Here is a 17,108-nt window from a genome sequence, read left to right on the forward strand (position 1 = left end):
GAACTTGGACTAAACATGAGGCCTCCACCACCCAATAGAAGACCCTTCCAGGATGACTTGATGAATTAAGACATCTATTTTAAAGTTAAATAGGAGAAGAAAGAAAAAAGGAACACATTGAGATGTGGGAAAGCTGGCGGCTCCTGGTGGCATCATAGGTTGTAGGAGAATGGGAACAGAGGTAACAGAGGTGGAAGATTGGTTCCTGGCGTCCTCTGGCTCAGCAGCTTCCCCTTGCTTCCCATTCCTCCCCACAGCTCAATGCAGCTCATGTCCTGCCAGAGGGGATGTAATGCCCAAACCAACTTTTTATTGAGCGTATGCAGCTAACAAACTTGTAAACAGTGCCAACTGACAGAAGTCTGCCAAACATTACAGCTTGTGTCCACCAAACACACCTCTCTTTGAGATTAAAAACAAAACAACAAAGTAAACAAATACTGAGAGAAGAGCCACATCTTCAATCTTCCAGGAAGGCAAAATAAAAAACGCCACAGGGCTTGGTCCCAGGCATTCACCATGCCTAGAGTCCTGCCGTTCTTGTCATGGTCTCCCGTCCCTGCCAGCGCCTAAGCAGAGGTCAGGGAGAAGGTCATCGTGGGCATGCTGCAAATACAGCACTTGCTGGTGTTGACACCCTCCTGGGGCTGTGGTGGCAGATGGCTCGGTCAGGAGCCCATTTCCTAGGAAGAGAAGGCCCAGGTCCTCTAGGCAACCCATGCTGGCCGCCACACACCTCAACAGGGTCTTCCGGGGCCTTTCCTCCTGGGCAGTTCAGCACTGGGGTGGTCTATTCCCAGTCGAAGATAAGACCTGAGCTGTTTTCCTCGCAGATTCCCCCTCGTGTCCCCTGTGTGTGTGTGGGGCATGGTAGGAGAGACGAGGGAAGGATCACTGAGGGGGCAGGGGAATCCCCCGGGGGTCGGTGACCTGGCCCTCTTGCAGGTTCTTCACCAGTTGTGCAAGCCAGCGTTTGGTGGTTGTGTCATCTTTTAGCACCTGGGCGAAGGTCGTGTCTTTCAGCTGGTCTGGGAGACACTGCCTGAGCGCTTCACGTGCCCTACATCAGAAACAAACACACCAGCCACGGAGACCAACAGATAAACCCACACTGGGGGCCAGGGAAGCCCCCCCTTCTTAGACACAGACTCAAGTGAATCTGCAAGTCTAGGGCTCTGTCAAGTTACTCTATGAAGAAGCCATTACAATGCCTTAGAGCATTTTAGTGTACACTGCTGTAGTTTGTAGACTAGATAATCTAACAACACAAAATAAGTAAAATTTAAAGTAAAAAAAAAAGGGACTAATTATCGACAAAATTCCTTACAGCTTCTACTTTGCCTAAGGTTCAGGCAGAGATCTCGATCTGTGAACATTTTTCAAATGATGCCCAGATGCAGAACTTCATGAGAAAGCAAAATAGCTAGAAATATGTACGTTCTGGGTTATAGTAGATAAGACATTTCAGATATCAGTATATCAGTAAGGGAAATGCCCTTACTTTTTATACATTAAACGAATGGATTTAAATGCTATACCAACTTATAAATATGAGTCTTTGCAAAAACTGCTTTAGTTTTCTAGTAAAAATCTGTAAGAGATGAGTAATACAATTCTGGTTAGCAGTACTACCAGATTAACTTTCAAATGTTTTACAGGGTTGTTTTTAACAATGTTAAGGCTTTTGTATTGTCTCGTTTTCTGTATCCAAGTAACATTGTAAGTAAGCATATTTTCAAACTGTGAAAACAGGAAACACTGAGGACCAGGACAAACCTGACTGGATAAGTAGCCAGGGCTTGAATAAACCTCAGTGGCAGGAGACTAAGTTCATATGAAATCTAGTGATCCCTCATTCCTAGGAGCACAGAAATCACCCAGTATGTGGTTTAGTCTAATCTGAGCAAGTGGCTTTCAGCATGAATTATGGATTTCCAAAGCAAAAGGTCAAACATTTCTAAAATGCATTATATCTACACTGTATGATTTTTGGCAGAGACTATGAACCTAAGGAGATAAAACGATTGGCTCAAGGACCTTACAGGAACCAAGGGAGAACTGGAGATATAATTCAAGAGGTCTCTGTTCCTTTCTAAGAGATCTTTGAACACGAGTATCTCCTTCTGTCTGCAGTAACAACAGAACACTCAAACCACAGATATAAAGCATCAGAAGGCTTCCTCAGGAACTGATAACTCTGGAATTTCACAAGTACTGCAGAGTTATAATGTAAGGAGATACAATTCAGATAGATGGATTTTTAAACACCCTGATTTTAAAACGAATTGAGTTTTGTCCCAGACAAAATAACCACAGTTATATCCCTTCGCTGTCCTGAAGATCTATTAACCATGACAGGAGACGGGGTCACAATTCACTAGAGCGTTTACCCAAAGTCCTATAAATGCTTACCTGGGGTTATCTGAGAGTCGTAAATAACATCTCACCACATGCTTCAACAGACGGGCAGACGGCTCTTTGGACAGTTGCAGGACCATCTTACCCTGTTCTCCCCCAAATAAGGGGGTGGTGTAGGGAAAAAACAAACATACATAGACGAAATAATTCTAATTAGTGATGATATATTCCAAAACTGATCATACAAGGCTGTTATTTCTGAAGCTGCTCAATGCTCACAGCAAAGGGAAAAGGGTGTGTGTTCAGAAGCAGTTGCAAAAGGGGCAGACACAAGAACTCACCAAGATCATGGCAACATGGGAGAAGCGCTCGTATGTCTGGCATATATAAGCCAAACCAGTGTCATCTAAGAGGATCTTCTGGAGGATAAATGTGGCAACCTGCAGCAAAACAAAATGAAGGAGACCAAGTTGCTGACACTTGCCTTCCAATCAGAAACCTGGATAAACAGAGACCTTTGCACCATCCAGGGAAAGGGGCAGAAAAGCAAGTATCAAACACATCAGGAAGCTACTGAAGATGTTTAATAGAGTTACAACTAAATTAAAAGAATCATACTAAATACTTACAATATGCTAGGACTTTCTCTAAAGGCTTTACGTTCTATGAAGTAACACCCACCTAATTCACAATCAAGAGTAAAACGAAACCAGAGAAACTTATGAGGTAGGCACCATTACTCATATTTTACATAAAAAGGCTAAGTTTAGGGTAATTATCAGATTCTTACAAACCCAGAAAGTTTCTCTCAGCTACTGAACACCTACTACATACCAGGTATTACCACTAATCCATAAAATAATATGGTCAGTTTAAAGTGCCAAGTGACGAAGCTACTAGGTCCCAGGATTGGGACCCAAACCTAGTTTGAATGTCAGAGCTCCTCTGCTTTCCCTGCCTCATCTCTTCCAAAGGAGGCAAAGGCCTCTTCTGTTGTGATAAGATCTTAGAAAACGAAAGCCTGAAACTTCTCTTTAAAGGCCAACCTAGGACTAGGTGTACCATCACCCATCCTCTCTCTCTTGCCCACCTCCCTCACCAGTCGTTTCCTCTCTGGGTCTTGACCCTGCCTACTTTTTTACTGCCTCTGGTTTTCTTTCCTTTCCTTCTCATTTTCTAGTCTTTGTTCCTCTGCTTTCTTCTTCTTTTTTTTTCCTTCACTCCTCACCCCCCCCTTTAATTTTTGTTTCTTTGTTACTATTTTCTTTTCCTTCCCTCCTGGTTTTGCTTGTTCTACTTTTATATTCCCTTGTTTTTATTGATCTTTTCTTTTTAAGATCATTTAGCTCCTGATAATGTTGGCTAACTTTCCTCTTCTTGGTTCTTTACTCTTTATTATTATTATTTTGCTTACAAAAACCTTAAAAAAATCTTTAATTTCTTGTCCCACCCAACAGGTGATAGTAACCATGGTCTACCAACACCCATACCTTGGGTAGCTCCATTTACTGGGCGAGGGCCATTACCTGCTCTTGTACCACACTCATCATTGATAGACACTTTCAATTGTGCTTCTCAAACAGTGAACATTGAACATGTACACACCCACATTCTCTATCACATCTACCAGGAGAGAGGTGGTGAATACCGAAGAACACACCAACATACACCATCAATTAAATACAATTGCAATACCACTGTAACATCTTGGCGTCAACAATTTCAGTTCACAGGAACAAGAGAAAGTGATTCATACAACTGTCAAAAAGACAGAGGCAAGAGTCCTTTCTCAGCAAGAAATGGCATTGAAACTACTGAATAAAGAATTCCAAAGAATGTTTAGGTGCTTTCAACAGAGAAAGACTGAGAAACCTGCAGACAAAAATCAAGGAAAACACAAATAAAACTTTAGAAGAAATCAGAATTCAAAAAGAACAAATAGACAAAATTAAAAAAAATTGAAGCAACACAAAAACACCAAATAAAAATAATGGAGACTAATAGTCACCAGAAAGATGAAACACTGAAAGGACAAAGGAGTACAACCAAAAAAATGGAAGGCAAAATTAATGAGCTTGAAGGTAAATTGTTTACAACTAATCTTCCAGAGAAACAATCCGAAAAAAGAATGAAAAATAGCTAAAGAAAGCTACGAATTATGTGGGATACCATCAAGAGGTGCAACTTACATATGACTGCAATTCTAGAACAAGAAGAAACATAAACACAGGTAACTGTTGGAAGAAAACCACCCTACCATTATGAAAGACAAGCTACGCATTCAAGAAGATGAACAGACCCCAGACAAGATAAATCCTAAGAGAAAAGCATCAAGGTATTTAGCACAATCAAATTTTCCAAAACCGAACACAAGGAAAGAATCCTGGGAGCAGGTGTGACAGAAAGTTGCCTATAAAGGGATCAATAAGACTACACTCTAATTTCTTAGTAGAAACCAGGCAAGTGAGAAGTCACTGGGATGACATATATAAAAAACAAAAACTGTCAACTAAGAATCATATCCAGCAAAACTGTCCCTCAAATGCAGTGGTGACATTAGGGCATTTTCAGATAAACAGAAATTAAAGTTATTTGTAAAAACCAGCCCAATCTTACAGGAAATACTGAGGTGAGTTCTGCGGGCAGAGAACCAACAAAAATAGAGAACCTGAGATAAACGATACCATCACCCAGACGTCAACCCAGATATAGAAGTGGGCAAGAAGAAACAAACCTATAAGGCTGAAAACAGGGGACCACAGACATAAACTTGTAAAGAAGAAAATCAGAGTATAAGGAGGGATAGTGAAGTTTGGGTAAAAGGGAATGCTTTATACAGCACAGGTTGACCCAAAAATGAGGCAGGGAAGACAAGACCTGGAGAGTAAGAGTTAAAGGCAACAGAGGCAATTACCGTAATATACACACCCTTCAGTAACTGTGATCAATGAGTAGATGCATGAATAGACTGCAGGTTCAGTGGGTGTGGGAGACAGTGGAGTAGAACCAAAAATACATACAGGCTAGACAGATGGTATTTGTGAGTATTGACCTTTTATTACAAATGTGTCCATAAATGTACTGGTCCATTTAAGGGGCAAAGTTATGAAAATGGCTTATGACACATAACCAAACACTTTGAAGGAATGAGTCACTGGGCATGAGGATGTTTATGATCAGATGGTAAGGCACCGTCCACAAAGAGAATGTTCTATCTATAGTCTACTTTGTTGAGTCCCGAATGGGTCTTAAAAGCTCATGATCAGCCATCTAAGGTCCAACTCTCGGTCATCCCTGTCTGGAGGAAAGATGAGTGATAAAAACTGAACACACATGGAAACAACTAGTCCATTTGTATTATTCCAATGGACTAATGAACCACATACACATTAGTCTCCACCCCCCGATGACATCTGGCTACCATTATCAACTGCTATGAAAGGGATCACCGTAGGCGGCCCTGGATAGAATAGGAGAAAAATGTGGAACAAGCCTTATTTAAGGGTTACTGGATAGCTAGAGATTGGTGAGATCCCAGAGACTATGGCTCTTAATCACCCTTCAGGTCTGGAACTGAACTCACCCTGGTGACTCAATTTTCAGTCAAACAATAGGCAGGGGAATCATTAAAATGCAAAATATTTCTCATACCCCAGAAAATCCCCCTATGTTCTTTCCCAGTCAGTATTCTCCTCTCAGAGACAATCACTATCCTGATTGGTTTCCATTGATTGATTTTTGCCTGATACTTTTTATTACAGAAAAAAACTTTTTGTGATGTGGGTGAAAGTTTAACATCAACTTGGTTTTCTGATCAACAATTTATACACATTTTGAATGATGATAAAGACAGCAATCCCTAAAATGTAAAAAGGTTCTTCCCACTTCCTATGTTTACTGTTCCCATTCATTCTTTTTTTCCTGCCCCTTCTTGCCTCCACAGCTTTATCCTTGGGCAAACACTGTTCTTTTGATGTCATATGGTTGGTTGTTCTAAATAGTGTGTACTCTCCTTGGTGTTACTTTATCGCCTTATAGGCCAGAATACTATGTGGCTGTCTGTTCTATAACACATATGATCTCATAGGTGCCTGACGTCTTCCGCCCCACATAATATTCTGGAGAGGCATCTATGCTGACACACCCATTCTTTGTAATGGCTGTGTAGTTCTTACTTTGTGTTTGTACCACAGTTTATTTAAATAAAGCTGCTAAAAACATTTTGTACATTTTCCTAAGAGTGAGACTGCGGAATCAAAGGACAAGATGATTAGTTTAGCTTTGGTGGAGACAGCTCAGAATCTTTCCAAATTGGTTACATTATATACTCACCTCTGAAAACCAAACTCACCTTGATCGAATCAATTTTGACTCACAGTGATCCTAAAGGGCAGAGAATTGCCTCTATAGGTCTTTGAGACTGTAACTCTTCACAGGAGTAGAAAGCCTCATTTTTCTCTGGCTGGAGGGTTTGAACCCCTGACTTAGTTAGTAGTCCAATGTGTAATCATTAACTAGGGAGATTATAAAAAAAGTATCCTCTCCACAAATGTTCACACCCTGGAGAATGATTCGGTAGGATTACAAATGAAACCTGAACATGTGTAATTTTAAAACACTTCATTCATTGCCTGTCAGATCAAGTACTGGATCCCTACTGTGGACAATGTGTTATAATTAAGTGTTGGCACTTACAAAGTAAACATAAGGTTCCTGCTTATATAAAGCAAAGGAAGTAATACAATCCGGGGGCTGACTATAAAGGTCAAGACAAGGGAATGCGTCCAGTTGAGGTATAAAGGGAACCTAGAGACGGAATGAGTCTTGCTCTGGACAAGGAATGGCAACAGGGGAGGGGTTATTCAAATAGGAGTTCCTGAAAGAGGCAATAACTAAGCAGGGATGATCGGAAATTAGAAAACAAGAGATATTTAAATCCTATAATTCAACTAGGGAGCTCTGCTAACAACGGGGCTTATGTGTTGGGCTATTAAATGCAAGGTCAACAGTTTGAATGCATAAGGCACTCTGTGAGAGAAAGATGAGGTTCTTCTCAATAAAGATTTACAGTCTTAGAAACCCAACAGGGGCAGTTCTCTTCTGCCATATAGAATCGAATTAGAATTAACGGGATGGCAGTTTTTCATCCTATTATCCAAAGATATGTCATAAATCCATCCTTTTATCCAACATAAGAACTAAACATAGCTATATACTTACTTCAGTTATTGACTATCTTTTCATACCACAATATATTTTTCATGGCTGTACAATATTCTATTACATGGACATATTATGAGTTATTTAATCACGTATTGCTATTTGTTTGCATAAATTCCAATATTAAGTGTACCAATAAACATTATTACAGCTCAATTCCCATGCATTCACAATTATCCCCTTAGTGTTCTAGAAAGAAGCACAAGGATTGAAAAGAAGCACAAACAACACTTTCAGATTTCTGATTCTCAAAAGCAGGGTAGGAGCACAAAGGATCAACTGTTCATAAAAGTCGGGCACAGGTCATCTACTCATGGCCTTGGGATTTGTAAGCATTCATACTTTAGAAAGCTATATCCGAAAGCAAAAATCAGATCGATGGTATCAACTTTCAATGGCAATGTACAATAACTTCCTATCAAACTGAGCTTCCCTTTGAGGTTTAAAAAAACCACAAAAGAAAACAGAAGTAAACCTCAGGCAAGATGGAGAACTAGGCAGACAGGCTACCCAGACCCTGTTCAATTAAGACACAAGAACCCTAACAAAACAGATGTGATGATAATCCTGGAATAATGGGCTTCCAGAGGAAAGAATAGAATAGGGTGAATGCGGACTAGGAAGCTCATGAAAAGTATAAAGAAAGGAGACAGATGGAATGAGTGAACTGCCAGCTGTTCTGACAGAGTGGCCATTTTGAGTTTTTGCAAGTAGAGTTTTCCACAAACATTTCAAAGTCCCTTTAACCTAAGAGTTCATTATATCTTAGTGAATTCTGTTATTATCCAGACAATATATAATTTAAAGAGTATTCTTTAGTTAAATGTTTTCCTAAAGAAACTGTTTTGTCTAGGGGAAAAATGTTTCCAAAGAATAAATGTGGCCTTCATTTGGCCCATTATCAGAAGCCAACTTAAAAACATATCCGTAGGCAACTACAAGTAAAAGCCAGTGGAACCATTCCAACCCTGTACTTGAAACCCACCAAAATTAATAAAGAGAATTAAAATGAAGAAATGAGAGGAAAAACATGAACATAGATCCTCATTTCACTTCTTTGTGTATATAAGTAGAAAAGTAAGACTAGAGGCGCATCTATCTCCACAACACACACAGAACTGCACTCTCCCGTTGCAAACCTAAATAGGTGAACCATAAAATACTCGAGATAACGCTATCAACGTCAGCTCATTTTTCTTCCCATCTCTTATTTTCAAACAATAGCAATCATTGGTCAAACTTCTCCTATATGGAAATTTTAGAGACACATCTCAAGAGCTAAGAAATAATCAACATCTATACTTTCAAAGAAACTCAAGATGACCTTAACATAACAAAAAATTATAGACACCCTGAAAAGAAACATATTGAGACATTAGAAGTGAGTGGGCAATCTTTGAGAATGATGATGGCAACAAATGTACAAATGTGCTCGACACAATGGATAGATGTATGGATTGTGATAAGTTATAAGGGCCCCCACTAAAACAATTAAATAAAAAAGTGAGTGGGCAAAGACAAAACTAATAAAAATTAAAACGTGATGTACATGCAAAATATTTCTAGGATACAAGAAAGTAGTAACATTAGTTATCACTGAGAAGACACTAAGGTCGCAGAACTACTTTTATTTTTATGCCTTTTTGTGCTATCTGAATTTTTATTAGGATGCCTAATAAAAAACTCAAACATCATTCCATTTGCTTACCTCCACCTCAGCAGTATTCATTGAGTTAAAAGTAATTCAATGTGGTTAAAGACACATTAGAAAGAGACGCTGGATCTTGCTAAAAAACAGGGATGGGGAAAATTCTCCTTGAGAAAAAAGATAGTTATGAAAAATAAAAATATAGCATGATTAATGTTCCCAAAGAAAACAGAACAAATGAAAGAGAAATATATAAAAATTAACCAAAAAAGACAAGAGTATGCATTCTAGAGAAAAACCAGATGCAAAATTACCAAATGAACTTTTTAAGAATAAAAGAAACTTGTAGTATTCACAAAGAAGGCAAGTTCATGTGCACAACAAAAATGAGGAAGGAGCCTCAAATTTCTCCACTGCAACATTCAATATCAGAAGGCAAATTGGGCTTTGCAGCAATTTGGAGAGAGGAAAGGAGGTAAGACTTTCATGCCTAGTCCATTTGTCTCATTCATGCTTAAAGTGTAAATAAGCAGAAGCTTCAGTATATGTAATATTATTTGATTATGCATAAAAAATTTAGAATTGCATATTTGCTGTATGGAATGTAGGTTTAAAGATAGGGAAGATTTTTATGTTTAATTCAAGAGTCTTGAGTTTATTTTCCCTTTTTTTATCGCTCATAAAACTCTTATCACAATCCATACATACATCAAATGTATAAAGTACGTTTGTATATTCACTGCCCTCATCATTCTCAAAACATTTACTCTCCACTTAAGCCCCTGGCCTCATATCCTCATTTCTCCCCCTCCCTCCCCAAACCCCCTCCCTCATGAACCCTTGATAATTTATAAATTACTTTATCATATCTTGCCCTGTCCGACGTGTCCCTTCACCCACTTTTCTGTTGTCCGTCCCCCAGGGAGGAGGTCACGTGTAGATCCTTGTAATCGGTTCCCCCTTTCCAACCCACCCTCCCCAGTCTTGAGTTTTTAAATGAACATTTAATAATTTTTACTCAAAGAAAGAAAATCATAAAATGTTCAAAAAGTCTGAAGAGAGCAGAAAACGAAAGCAGAACTATTATGAAAAGTGGCTCAATAGTCAGGGTGCAGTACAGCACCGATGAAACATACACTTGCCTCTAGTTCTTTAATCCTCCCCCAATTCTATCTTACAAAATCCAGCTAGACCAGAGCAGGTACATTGGTACAGGGCAAGAGTTGGAAACAGGGAATCTAGGACAGATCAACCCCTCAGGATCAATAATGAGAGTAGGGTTATCAGGAGGGGAAGGTGGGCAGGAAGAAAAGGGAAGGTGGGGGGGAGAAACCGATCACAATGATCTATATAGAAGCCTGTTCCAGGGTGACAGACAACAGAAACACGGGTGAAGGGAGACAGTGGTCAGTGTAAGACATGAAAAAAAAAAAATTATCAAGGGTTCCATGAGGGAGGGAAAAAAAAAAAGAGAAGCTGATACCAAGGTCTCAAGTAGAAAGAAAACATTTTGAAAATGATGATGGCAACACATGTACAAATGTGCTTGACACAATGGATGTATGGATTATGATAAAAGCTGCATGATTTTTTAAAAAGCAGCCCAAGAGCCACTAAAATGGTGAATCTTCTCAAGTTCAAAGCACATACCGTTTTAGAAAGTTCACTTCCAGATTCCATAATGCGCAAACACAAAGGGATAATTTCTGTTGTCAATAAAAAGTTGATTACTTCTTGCTCATCGGTTTTCACCAAGGCGCCTAAAGAAAATATGAAGAAAAAAATTGAGTCAGGATTTTTACTTAAAAACTACTTTGTATTGTTTACCCAGGTAGTTGTGGAATTTAAGTAACAACATAAAATGTGGTTCTGTGCTAGGATATCAGATTCACACACGATTTTAAAAAAAGAGGAAGAAAAACATAGCTGACTGATATTGTCAACACGGATTAGGTACCAGGCTTAGTCCACCATGTAGTTGCCAGCTTAGCCATCTGAATAATTTTTCTAGCAGTCTTGGTAAACAATGCTAAAAGACTATCACTTAATTGATGCTCCAATTATGTTTCTTTCCAATTTCAGTTAAATTAGAAGAATTCTACATCACTATTAAAACATATTTCCATGTAACAAGATATGATACCAGTCTGAACTGTTTCTCAGTGAGCATAAACAAGCTTAACATCTTGGTTACAAATGCCTTTCCTCCCTCAAAGCCCAAAGAGTGTACAGGACATCCAAGAGAAAAACATAAGAGACAAACACAGGCCTGCATATGATTCCTATTTCTGCCACTAGTTTATTTAATTTCAGATTTTTTAATTATTATTTTTTTACCACTAGTTTAGCTAAGTTTGATCGTTTATTTTCCATTGTTTCTGACTAATAAGAGTTCGAACAGATGATTTCTAATTAAATAGACTCCAATCCTATTACTCTAGGTTTTTAGACTATTATCTACTGCGCAGGCAAAGGACCCCATTCCATCTTTCCCTTTCTGTACCGAGGGAAGCAGAGGCCCATCAAACAAATGACTGTTCCTTGAGCCAGCTAACGTACTACTAGCTATTAGCTTTTATGTGAAAGGACTTGGTTACCTGGACCTGTGATAACGTAATTCAATGATGTTAAGGCAACAGTATGGAATACCATCAGCTTTATTCAGAATGGCAATCTAGAAATGCTACATAAACCTAGTCCCCACAGCAATCAATAGGTACTAACATATAATAACACACTCTAAAGCATAATGTTTTACTATCTTTAGATTTTAAATGTATGTTTATTTGGAGTTTTCATATAGGGTGTAAGGTACGGGTTGAGGTTCATTTTTATGCATATAGATATCTAATTGTTCCAGTACCACTGACTGAAAAAATAATTCTCTTGTCAATAATCTTCGTACCTTTCCAAAATCAATCTACCCTATATGAGATGGTTTTAAAAATTTCACAGCAAAAAAAAAAAAACCATGCTAGAATTTTGTTAGAATTTCTCTAAACTTCTGAATTAGTTGGGGGCAGAATATTGACATTCGCACAATGTCTTTTAATAGTGAATGTTATAAAGCTCTGCTTCGATTTCTTTCATCAATGTTTTTGTAGTTTCCAGCTATAGTGCATGAACTTTTAAGCCTTTATGCACAACATTTTCGTTTTGGTGCTACTGTAACCTTCTAATTGGTTATTGCTCGTTTACAAACTACAAAGGAGCATCCGAAGTTCAGAGAAAAATAGAACGAAAACAATGGAATTTCCCCAAACTTTAAAAAGTCAGTGTGACCAATTTTTCTGTACATTAGCTTGTATTTTTCAATCTTGCTCAACAGCTTTCATAGTGGTTTCTTGGTCGATTCTTTGGGGTTTTGTCAGTCAAGTTGTATGTGATCAGATAGTCTTACTTCTTCTTTCCCAATTTGGACCTCTTTTATTTCTGTCTTATTGCACTGGCTAGAACGTATGAAATAACATTAAACAGAAATGAGAGTGGATATCCTGGTCTTGGTCTCAACTTAGGGAAAGTATTCAGTCTCTCACCATTCTAATCCAAACCCAAACTCACTAATAAAGAGTTGATTCTGAGTTATAGTAATCCTCTAGGATAGCCTAGAACTGCCTCCCCCTGGCCGGCTGCCCCCGTGGGGTTTTGAGGCTAGAAACCTCTATGGGGTGGAAACCCTCACCTTCCTTCCGTGACTGACTCGTGTGCTGGGACTGCGGACCTTGTTGTTAGCAGCCCATTGCGCTACTCCCTAGGGCTCTTCTCTTTCTAGATTATTAAAAGTTTTTGTCATGAACTGTTAGTGGCTTTTAAAAAATAACATCTCCAGGGATGATCAAGGAGCCCTGGTAGTTTAGTGGGTTACACATTAGGCACTTAACCACAAAGGTAGCTGTTCAAATCCACTGGCCACTTGGTGGGAGAAAGAGCAGGCATTCTGTTCCTGTAAGGATTTCATAGGCTTGGAAACTCACAGGGGCAGCTCTACTCTGTCCTATAGGGGTGCTATGAGTTGGACTTGACTTAGCAGTGAGAGTTTAGAGATGACCATGAATTTTCTTCTTTAATCTACTGCTGATAGGATCATAGTACCTGGTATTTGAAAGCGGAACCAGTCTTGTATTCCGGGAAAAGTCTCATTTTATCAATGATCTGTCTGGGATATTGCTGGATGGATTTTGCTAGGAACTAACAATCTCTACATCTGTGTTACTGAGGGCACTGTATGGTCTAGTGTCCTTTTTGATAATACTTCGGTTATTTATCAAAGTAATGCTACCCTCATAAAAAGCACTGAAAAGTAGTCTTCTTATAAGTGTGCAACTGAATTATGGATTGTTATATAAGATTTGCAAGAGCCCCCCTCCAATGAAATGATCAATAAAAAGAAGTAATTTTTGATGTTAGAATTGATATTAAGTCTTCTTACTAATTTTGGAAGAACACACCAATGAAGCTACCTGGACCTCGTTTTCTATATTAGAAAAGCTGTAACAACAAATGCAATTTATTTAATAGACATACAGCTGTTTAGGCTATCTACGTTTTTCTGTTGGCAGAATGTCTTTTGAAGAATTTACCCATTGTTTGTCAAATTTATGCGTAGTTGAAACATGTCTTAGAAATGTCTAATAGTTTATTTTTACCTCCTGATTTATGGCTAATAATCAAAAGGATGCAAACACCAGATGAGCATAAAAACAATGATCCAACAAAATGTTTGTGTAGTCAATATTATTTTTTTTAACCATTTTATTAGGGGCTCACATAACTCATCACAATCCATACATACATCAATTGTGTAAAGCACATTTGTACATTCATTGCCCTCATCATTCTCAAAACATTTGCTCTCCACCTAAGCCCCTGGCATCAGCTCCTCATTTTTCCCCTCCCTCATGAGCCTTTGATAATTTATAAATTATTATTTTGTCATAGTCAATATTCTTATTCTACTATTATTATTTTTTAAGTTTCTAAACCAAACTTTGGAGGAGCCTGGTGATATAGTGATCTAGCTTTAGGCTGCCAACATTTAGGCTAGCAGTTTGAAACCACCAGCTGCTCTGCGGGAAGAAACAGTTACAGTCTCAGAAACTCACAGGGTAAGTTTAGTCCTGTCCCATAGAACAGTTAATGAGTTGGACCGGTACTAAGGTCGTGAGGGGTTTTATGTACTGTACCCCGCAAATCCAAAGATGGGTCTTTATACTACCCAAGAGCCTGAGAACAGAAATGGTTGATTTATCACTCTCTTGAGTAAAGTCTTTTAGATATTCCCGTCCACAGTAAGTGCACACGGAAATCTTGAAGTGAACACCAAAGATTTAAGTACGGAAAAAAGCAAAAGGTAAACAAACTCTTGCAGTTATAAGAGAACAGCTATAAGTGAGAAAGACAAAAAGCCCTAAACTCAAAATACTATTTCTAAAATATTAGCTAGTCAATCAAGTTCTTACTCTTCACTCTCCCTACAGTTCCTCCACTTAATGGAATGTGATCCCAAATAGGCCTGCTTAGTCATCTCTAGAATCCTGTTAACAATACTCATTATGGTGTCTGATAAAAGCCATCATGCTACTGATGTGCATGCATTAATGAAAATAAGCTCAAATACAAAATATTACAAATTAATAAAATACATCAGTAAACAATAGTTTCTGAGGCAAGATGAAACACCCAATCTAGTTTGTTTAAAGGATGAGGCTTTCCAGGTGGCGAAAATCACTCCTGTAACTTACCAATAACTCCGAGGCTAGTGAGCCGGAGATACTCAAAGGGACGAGTTTTGCTGACAGTGTGCAAAAAAGGATAGAGAAAAAGGGGGATATGTGCTGCAAGAAATGCTGACCTGGAAGAAAAAAAAAAAAAACCACATTCAGTGCTTAAGAGTTCATTGCTAATGATTTCAAACATTCAAATTTCTTGGTGGTTAATTCTGCAAGGCCTCTAACATTGCCAGAGCAGGAGAAAAAAGATGCTATTAGTCCTGAATCCAGACCAGTGGTTCTCAAATGGGGCGGTTTTGTTTCCCAGGGGTCGTATGGCAATATCTGAAGACACCTTTGGTTATGACAATTGATAGGGCGCTATTGGCCTTTAAAGGGTGGAAGACAAACATGCTGCTAAACATCTTGCCATGGGCAGATCAGGCTCCTCCTGTCTGCCCACACAATTCAGGCAAAATGCTCATAGTGCTGAGGTTGAGAAACCCTTGTTTAGTCCAAGAGTTATGAGAATGTGCCATTTCCCCAGTAACTAGCACCATTTATGACTGATTACTTTAAAATAGTCAACTGTAGATTTTAAAAAATAGGCCATAAAATACTATTCACTGCATAAGAGATTCTCCTGGACTCCTTTCCTTCCCTATTTTTCATAGGTGCAGTGAAACAAAACCTATGAGCAAGACAACAAATCAAAGCAGCCAGGCTTATTTGCTATGCTTACAGGCAGACTCTTCTTTTTGTTTGGGGGTTTCAGGTCCAGGGGCTTCAAAAGTTTGTGGAAAAACTCAATCAAGTCTTTTAATTCCATTTTCCCAAGGGTTTTTGGAAGACACAACGACTCACTTGTAACTATATATAATAATATAAAGGAATAAATCATTTTCCTTATTTGTTACCTGACACACAGCTCCAGATTGAAGCGAGATTGACTCTATTGCTTTGCTGATTAATTTTGTATTATTTAGTTACAATAACAGCCAACATTTTTAACATTCGAAGTACTCCTGGATTTTTCTTAAGTACTTAAATTTCAGGTATAGCTGGATTGCGCAAACATTTCAAGCCACACACCACTTTTCACCCCTGACAGAGGCTATCTCAAGTGTGCTAAGAATTCTGAGGGCAAATCTGGGCTTATTTACTGAAATATTTACTGAATTCCTACATGATGCCTTATGCAGTGATGCTCCCTGGAGTTTAAGGGGGAGAAGCGGTTGTTTTTCTGACACATAAATTCCTTCCCTGAGATGCGAATACAGATCCATTAAAGTTCATTGCTACGAATATGCAAAATGAGAAAAGGCAGGACACACACCTACTCCATCGGCTCCCTAGTCCTCTCAACACTCAGGGAGAAGAAGTAGGCCCAAATTCAACCCTACCCAAGATATTTACCTGGTTTCTGGGTGTGATGCCACACACTGCAGTAATGCCAGGGCATTGCAAACTCTGTTCGACTGGTGTGCTGTCAAGGTAGGTGGATTGATAGATGGATAAATATTTACAATTTCCTGAAAAATAAAAATCAGCACCCAATGAACAGGGAGTAACTTATTAATAAACTGAGCCCTAAAACTTAACATGTAAAATTTTTAACTGGCTAAAGAGGGAGAAGCAAACAATGTTCCTGTCCTGTTAATCCTAGCATCCGTAACTGAGATGAACTGACCAAGACATTTCAGTGAGAAAGCCCACTGCTTCTCCTGTGGAGCAGCTGGTGGTTTCAAACTGCTGACCTTGTAGATTGCAGTCCAACAGGAAACACTAGGCCACCAGTGCTCCTAGGTCAACCACAGTGACTCAAAGGTGTCATGAGGTGTCAATAGGAATAGGTATCAGAAGTTCAAAAACAAGAGGGTGGGGGAGGGAGGGAAAAAAGAGGAGCTGATACCAAGAGCTCAAGAAGAAAATATTTTGGACATGTTGATGGCAACATATATACAAATATGATCAATACACTTGATGTCTGGAATGCTATAAGAGCTGTAAGAGCCCCCAATAAAATGATTAGCCTTATCATGCAAAAAAAAGAGATATAAGTGTGTGTATGTATGTGTATATGTATATATGTATATGTATATATATACCATATTAAATGAAGGGGGAAGTGCAGAGTGGAGACCCAAGGCCCAAGTGTCGGCCAATGGAAATCC

At 38.8% G+C, this 17,108-nt stretch overlaps 1 protein-coding gene across 1 annotated transcript in view; it reads right to left on the reverse strand.

Annotated features, from left to right (window-relative positions):
- Window positions 1-288: 288 nt before the first annotated feature.
- The window catches only part of CNOT9 (CCR4-NOT transcription complex subunit 9), a 35,812-nt gene continuing 18,992 nt past the window's right edge, over window positions 289-17,108 (reverse strand). Inside the window, exons 3-8 of the mRNA XM_075529312.1 lie at window positions 16,351-16,466; window positions 14,968-15,077; window positions 10,877-10,986; window positions 2,700-2,798; window positions 2,413-2,504; window positions 289-1,060 (exon numbers count right to left, since the gene is read on the reverse strand). Coding sequence (XP_075385427.1) covers window positions 892-1,060; window positions 2,413-2,504; window positions 2,700-2,798; window positions 10,877-10,986; window positions 14,968-15,077; window positions 16,351-16,466 — 696 coding nt within the window. The 3' untranslated portion in view covers window positions 289-891. The remainder of the gene's footprint in view (window positions 1,061-2,412; window positions 2,505-2,699; window positions 2,799-10,876; window positions 10,987-14,967; window positions 15,078-16,350; window positions 16,467-17,108) is intronic.

Source organism: Tenrec ecaudatus, chromosome 13, assembly GCF_050624435.1.
Source record: "Tenrec ecaudatus isolate mTenEca1 chromosome 13, mTenEca1.hap1, whole genome shotgun sequence".
Classification (NCBI taxonomy): domain Eukaryota; kingdom Metazoa; phylum Chordata; class Mammalia; order Afrosoricida; family Tenrecidae; genus Tenrec; species Tenrec ecaudatus.